Source organism: Pelmatolapia mariae, linkage group LG20 (genome assembly GCF_036321145.2).
Source record: "Pelmatolapia mariae isolate MD_Pm_ZW linkage group LG20, Pm_UMD_F_2, whole genome shotgun sequence".
Taxonomy (NCBI): Eukaryota; Metazoa; Chordata; class Actinopteri; order Cichliformes; family Cichlidae; genus Pelmatolapia; species Pelmatolapia mariae.
This window is the reverse complement of record NC_086244.1, coordinates 42,964,130-42,970,129: the sequence shown is the minus strand read 5'-3', so window position 1 is coordinate 42,970,129 and position 6,000 is coordinate 42,964,130. Positions and strand designations below refer to the sequence as shown.

General features: G+C 42.8%; 1 protein-coding gene across 1 annotated transcript in view; it reads right to left on the bottom strand.

The window, feature by feature from the left end:
• Positions 1-1,627: 1,627 nt before the first annotated feature.
• clcn6 (chloride channel 6) overlaps positions 1,628-6,000 on the bottom strand; it is a 21,862-nt gene continuing 17,489 nt past the window's right edge. The window contains exons 19-23 of the mRNA XM_063463098.1: positions 5,526-5,686; positions 3,935-4,091; positions 3,744-3,851; positions 3,532-3,657; positions 1,628-3,424 (exon numbers count right to left, since the gene is read on the bottom strand). Coding sequence (XP_063319168.1) covers positions 3,344-3,424; positions 3,532-3,657; positions 3,744-3,851; positions 3,935-4,091; positions 5,526-5,686 — 633 coding nt within the window. The 3' untranslated portion in view covers positions 1,628-3,343. The remainder of the gene's footprint in view (positions 3,425-3,531; positions 3,658-3,743; positions 3,852-3,934; positions 4,092-5,525; positions 5,687-6,000) is intronic.

The window sequence follows — 6,000 nt, the reverse complement described above, 5'->3', positions numbered from 1 at the left end:
TTATTCAGTCAAGAGTGAACAGTAGTACCGTGCCATACTGTTCCATCCATATGCTGTTCTGCATAGGCCTGAACCCCCTCAGTCAGATCATTGACAAGACTGACTACAGATACATGGATGACATCAAGCTGTATGCCAAGAGTGAACGAGAGTCACTGATCCACACCACCAGGATCTACAGCAAGGACATCGGAATGTTGTTCGGAATGCAGAAGTGTAGTTGGATGGTAACAAAGAGAGGGAAGGTAGTCAGAACTGAGGGGATCGAACTACCAGAAAGCAACATTGCAGACATAGAGGACAGCTACAGGTACCTGGGGATCCCGCAGGCGAATGGGAACCATGAAGAGGCCGCTAGAAAAGCTGCAACCACCAAGTACCTGCAGAGGGTCAGACAAGTCCTGAGGAGTCAGCTGAAGGGTAAGAACAAGATCCGGGCTATCAACACCTACGCCCTGCCCGTGATCAGGTACCCTGCTGGGATAATAAGCTGGCCAAAGGAGGAGACAGAAGCTCCTGACCATGCATGGAGGGTTTCACCCCAGGTCCAGCACCCTGGAGAGAAATCTTATACAATTAGTCATATAAATGTATGTCTCTGATTAATTTCCACTGCCATACAAAATAAGGGTTATCAAAATAAATTGTGCCACAATCAATGTCATACAGTAAAACAAAACCAAAAATAAATGTGAACAACTTGAAATAAGATCTCCTCCTAATAAAACACTGAACTAGGAGAAATATATAACACCAGGCACCTCCCTCATCCCCCCGAGCTGCCCCACAGATGTATAATGCCCCCACAAAAACAGCCCATGCAGCACTCGAGTGGTCGCCTCCAGATTCCCTCCAAGCCCTCTTGTGTAAACTGCAGCTTCTGTGATTACTGAATAAAACGATTTACCCATTTAGATCCCAAAATGAACATGATAATAAGAAACCACGCATATTTTACTACAAAAACATCAGTACCGTTTAAGCACTGCTTCTCAGGCAAAATACAAAGCTCTATATGGACCATGTTAGTTCTCTGCACTACAGATGTTACTGTAAAACCACCTTTCATCCCCACTTTGCATTGTTGTCCATAGCATAAAGTTCACTTCCATAAACTGTCTGCATATTGGAGGTTTTCTCATGCTGAAACAGAGTTTTTCTTTCCCACTTGCTTGCTCCAAGGGGGATGTTTGATTGTTGGGTCTTTACTTCACAACATAAAACTTCCTGAGGCAACTGTTGTTGTGATTTGGTGGCATATAAATAAAATTGAACTGAACTACATGGAACACTGCATCTATTATAACAGCATGGCTTCGCAGTACAATAGTACAAAAGTGTTGAAATTGCCTGGCTGCAATGCAGATCTTTCACTAATTAAAGACAGCTGGCACAATGTGAAACAAACTGAACTAAAAAAATGAAAATAAGAGAAGATGCTTCACGGCAGTAAACGTCCTGATTCCAGTGAGACGTGTTGCTGCCATCATGGTACATTTCCTCACTTTAAACTCTGATTTTATTCTGTTTTGAATAAACGATGGCTTTATGAGAATTGCTAATGACTACATTCTGTTTTACACACCGCCCCAATGCTTTCAGAAAGGAAGGACCGTACATCTTATTTAAACCAAAACAAACACACAAAACAAGGATCTTTATTTAAGCCACAATGAAGTCATAGAACAGAGGGCAACATAAGAATGGTTTTACATCGAGCGTTCTCTAGTATGTGACCACGATCCAGGACAGCCTCGGTCCATCAGTGAGCAATTCAGACTAGAGTCAGTAAATCATAAAGATAAAACTGTATAAAAATAAACCACAGCGCAGAGGCTACACTAAAATAAGAAATGTTTGACGTACACGTGTGCTGTTGTGCTTGCCAATAATAAAATAACCATACATATAAAGGAATTTCACCTCTTTGACTTGCCTTTACTCACATCTTTAGTCCCTTTTAGGAATGACAGTGAAATGATGTACTGTAAAATCAGATTAGAAACATATTGTTGAAAAAAGTAATAGCATGAGAAACAAAATACATAATAGACATTTGTTTTTCTAAAATATGGCTCTGCATTAAAAAAAATGTAAATGACATAACAACACGTTGGTCAGTGAAACCTGATCATCACAGTCCTCACAAGTCCAACACTGAACTCAGTGAACGCAAACATGGATTTACAGACAACGCAAGTGGTTACAAATGTTACAGTACGGCATGTGCAACAAGGTCACAACGTTACTGCCGAGCTCTGGGTTATTGTCAGACCGTGGGGACATCCGCCTGCTTTTAGTGCACATATCCAGTTCATCACAAAGATTCAAATAATATACAGACAAAAATAAAAGTGCTATAGTGATAAAGCAAAATCAAAACATCAAAAGCAACATTCAGTTATGAAGCCATTCGGGAATCCTCAGTAGATGACATTTCATTATGGAAGTTTGTTGTGTCCTGTGCGTCAAACTGCGAGAAACACAATCAGCAACACACTGAAGCCGCTGCTGCTTTTAGATGATTAGAGTGAGACGGACATGCTAGTTTGAATTTATTCTAAGATGCAGATCTTCCTTCTGTCTAAGAGCTGTTCGGTTGGTTTCCCCCTCAAACCAGACGGAGATATCTCCCGTTTAAAGGGGGCTCTTCCTTCTTACCATTGCTGCTGCTGACTGTTGGGGTTCTCCCTCTAGTACTGTAGGGTCTTTGAGTTTTTCTTTCTTTTTAGTATCAACTCTTTAACCAGTGGAGACACGTTGAAAGCTCAGCAAAACAAAAGACAAATTAAGATGATACAATGTTCACCAAATGTACTGACGACAGGGTTAATGGTGCATTCTCACTGGATAAACAAGCTGCTTCATGTTTATATATGACAGAAAAATCCTTGTCGTCACTTCTAAAGTTAAATATTTGCAGGAAGGTGGACGTGCATGGACCTGTGCCTCCTCTGGGAACACATAATGTCCTTGAGAATTATCGGAATACTAGTGAGAATCTCGCATTAACGTGTGTAATGCTGTTTAATGCTATCAATCGTTCTGCAGCTGTTTCATCAGATGGCAGGATGACTCTCTGCGGCTCACAGCTTGAATGCACAGCAAGAGTTCTTGAATAATCAGCATCGATATCTGTGGTTTATGGTTTATTGTGTGTGTGTGTTAGCACACTGGAGGCTGGACTGAAGAAGACCAAAAAGACTGCAGTGATTGACAGCTGAACGGTTTCGTTACCTGGATAACGACCCCCCCTACTGTACAGAGAATGTATGTGCATGTGTGTGTGTCAGAACGCTATCAGGGATGGAGGAAGGAGGAGGTTTGAGGGGAGGCAGCTGGGTCAAATGGTGATGTAGTGCTGTCGCAGTTTGGCCACCAGGAACTCATGGGTTAAATTGTGTCGTGTGATTATTCCCACAATCTAAAAAAAAAAAAAAGAGAGAGTTGAGTTGGTGAGGACAACATAACACAACAACTCTGTGGCTTCCTCACACGTGTACTAGAGGCATGAAAGCCCAGATCACTTACTTCTCCAACAGCATTAACCACGGGTAAGTGTCGCAGGCCCATAGTCCTGAAGAGGTTAAACACCTGGGAGATGCGGGCATTGGGTGAAACGGTGTAGGGACACGGGTTCATGTAGGGGGTGACATCCTGGGTACACACAAAGGACGGCCTGTTAATGAATCGGAATTTTCTGCTTGATTATTTTCTGTCTCAGTCGGGTAAATCGAACGTACCACTATCATGCGAGGGCTGAGCAGGGTGAGGTCGAGGTCATGGATGTCAGGGTAGCGTGGGTAATCTTCAGTCATCTCTGCATACGACAACCTAGGCTGATTGGTGCTCTGCGTCACAGGGTACAGAGAAACTGCTCGTATAAGAAAAAGTCATCTGATTTATTATCTACACATGTGTGTCAATGACTGACCGACTGGTTCTCGGCGTAGCACACCCCTCGTATGAGCAGGTTGACCAGCTGGGAGCGAAGGATGAGACCGTGAAAGGTCAGCGGCCTGAAGCGCTCCTCCATGGTCCACTCCTCACTGGGAGACTGGTCTGGGTACAGGTTAGGGTAGGGAGCATGCCTGCAGCACAGAAATCACAGGAGTGCCAGATTTATTTGCAGTTATTATGCACAACAAAGAAAACAGACAGACTGAAAGGCAGTGTTACAAATACCTGTAGTTACTATGTGCACTGACAGCATCAGGAGTAAATTCAAAAACTTCTGGTAAATTTTAGGAGTTCAACTCTTTATACTACGCCATTCGACATCAGCTTCTCTGGTCATTTGTCATCTGTCTGGAGCACGGGTGGGAACTCCAGGCCTTGAGGGCCGGTGTCCTGCAGGTTTTGGGTATCACCCTGGTTCAACACACCTGAATCAAATGTTCAGTTCATTACCAGGCCTCTGGAGAACTTCAGGACTTGTTGAGGAGGTCATTTAGCCATTTAAATCAGCTGACACGTCTAAAACCTGCAGAACAGCGACCCCTGGAGTTCCCACCCCTGCTCCTGAGCGCTGCTTCTGGGTCCCCTTGGTTATACTGCCTCCTCTTGGTCTAAAGAATTATTTCGGACAAACTTCAAAAACCAAAAAACAAACCTCTGACACTGATGACAAGAGCTAACTGACTTTATTCTTGTACAAAGTGGAAGTTGGTACTTTTATTCTGCAGATGCACAATGACAATACTTTGTTCTGAATAAAAATTCAACACAGGAGTATCATTATTATTGACCTAACTCATAAAAGAACTGTCCTCAGATCAGAGGAACAATGCCTCTGCTACCTGTGTTGCACACAAAGGTAATATTAGGCCGGAGCCCATCAGAGCATAGCTTTCTGTCATTTCTGTAAACATCACAGGAATGTAAAAATAATCTGTTGCTAGATTGTAATCAAATCTGTAACATTCAAACTTCTCTGAATTTTAAATCTTTCCTCTCAGGGGGTGGCTGTAGCTGTAGCTCAGCGGGTCATCTCCTAATCGGGAGGTGGTTTGATTCCCTGGCTGCACCAGTCTGCATGACAAATACATACCTTGGGCAAGATGCTAAGCCTGACCCACTCCAGTATAAATGTTTGTGTTTTCGGTCCATTTACCAAATACAAAACCTTAAATAATTAGGCCCCATTTTATCCAGGTTTCAGCTTTCAAGCCCCTCGTCTGTGGATCTCCCAGTTTTTATTTGGGACACAGACACTGTCTGTACTTTTAAGATTAGTCTAAAAATGTTCCTTTTTCATAAAACACATAGTTAGGGCTGGATCAGGTGACCCTGAACTCGGTTATTGCTATGCTACACTAGGCCGAGTGCTCGTCAGTCAACTGTCTAATTACTTCTGGCCCTCTGAAACTATAAATGTCAATACTGCCGTATTGTTATCAGACATCCTGAATTAGAGCTTGATGTCTGCACTTTAATCACAACTTGACTGTTTGATTTAAAATCCACTGAGATCAGATTTAGAGGTAAAACTTCAGAGACTGTCTGGATGTGTTTATCTGGCCTACCTCCTCTCTAACATCTGCTGCAGCAGGTCTTCTCCCTCTTCTGAAGCTTCGACTGCAGCACTTTGCTCATCGCAAACATTCCTCAGCTCGCTCGATGGGTACGACTTCATGGACTGGCAGCGCCGTCGCTGTTCGCCCGCACGTGACACAACACTGGATTTCTACATGCAACAGTCAAGGGTTAGAATAAAACACAGCCTTCAAAAACCACAACAATGATGTCATCCAAAAATAAAGAAACATGAAATTCTTAAATAATTATCTGCACATCAACATATTGCAAAGCTTTGCTCACTACAGAGCCAAATCTATGGGCTCTCACCTTCAAGCCCACTGATTCTCACTGGAGACAAAAATACAAGCTCGCTAACTGATGTTACTTTGGTTTTTATACTTTATTTAGCTCAGTAACATTTCCTGCTGCCTCTAGGTTTTGTTAAACACTACTTCAACACAGACCATCAAAATGATAGAA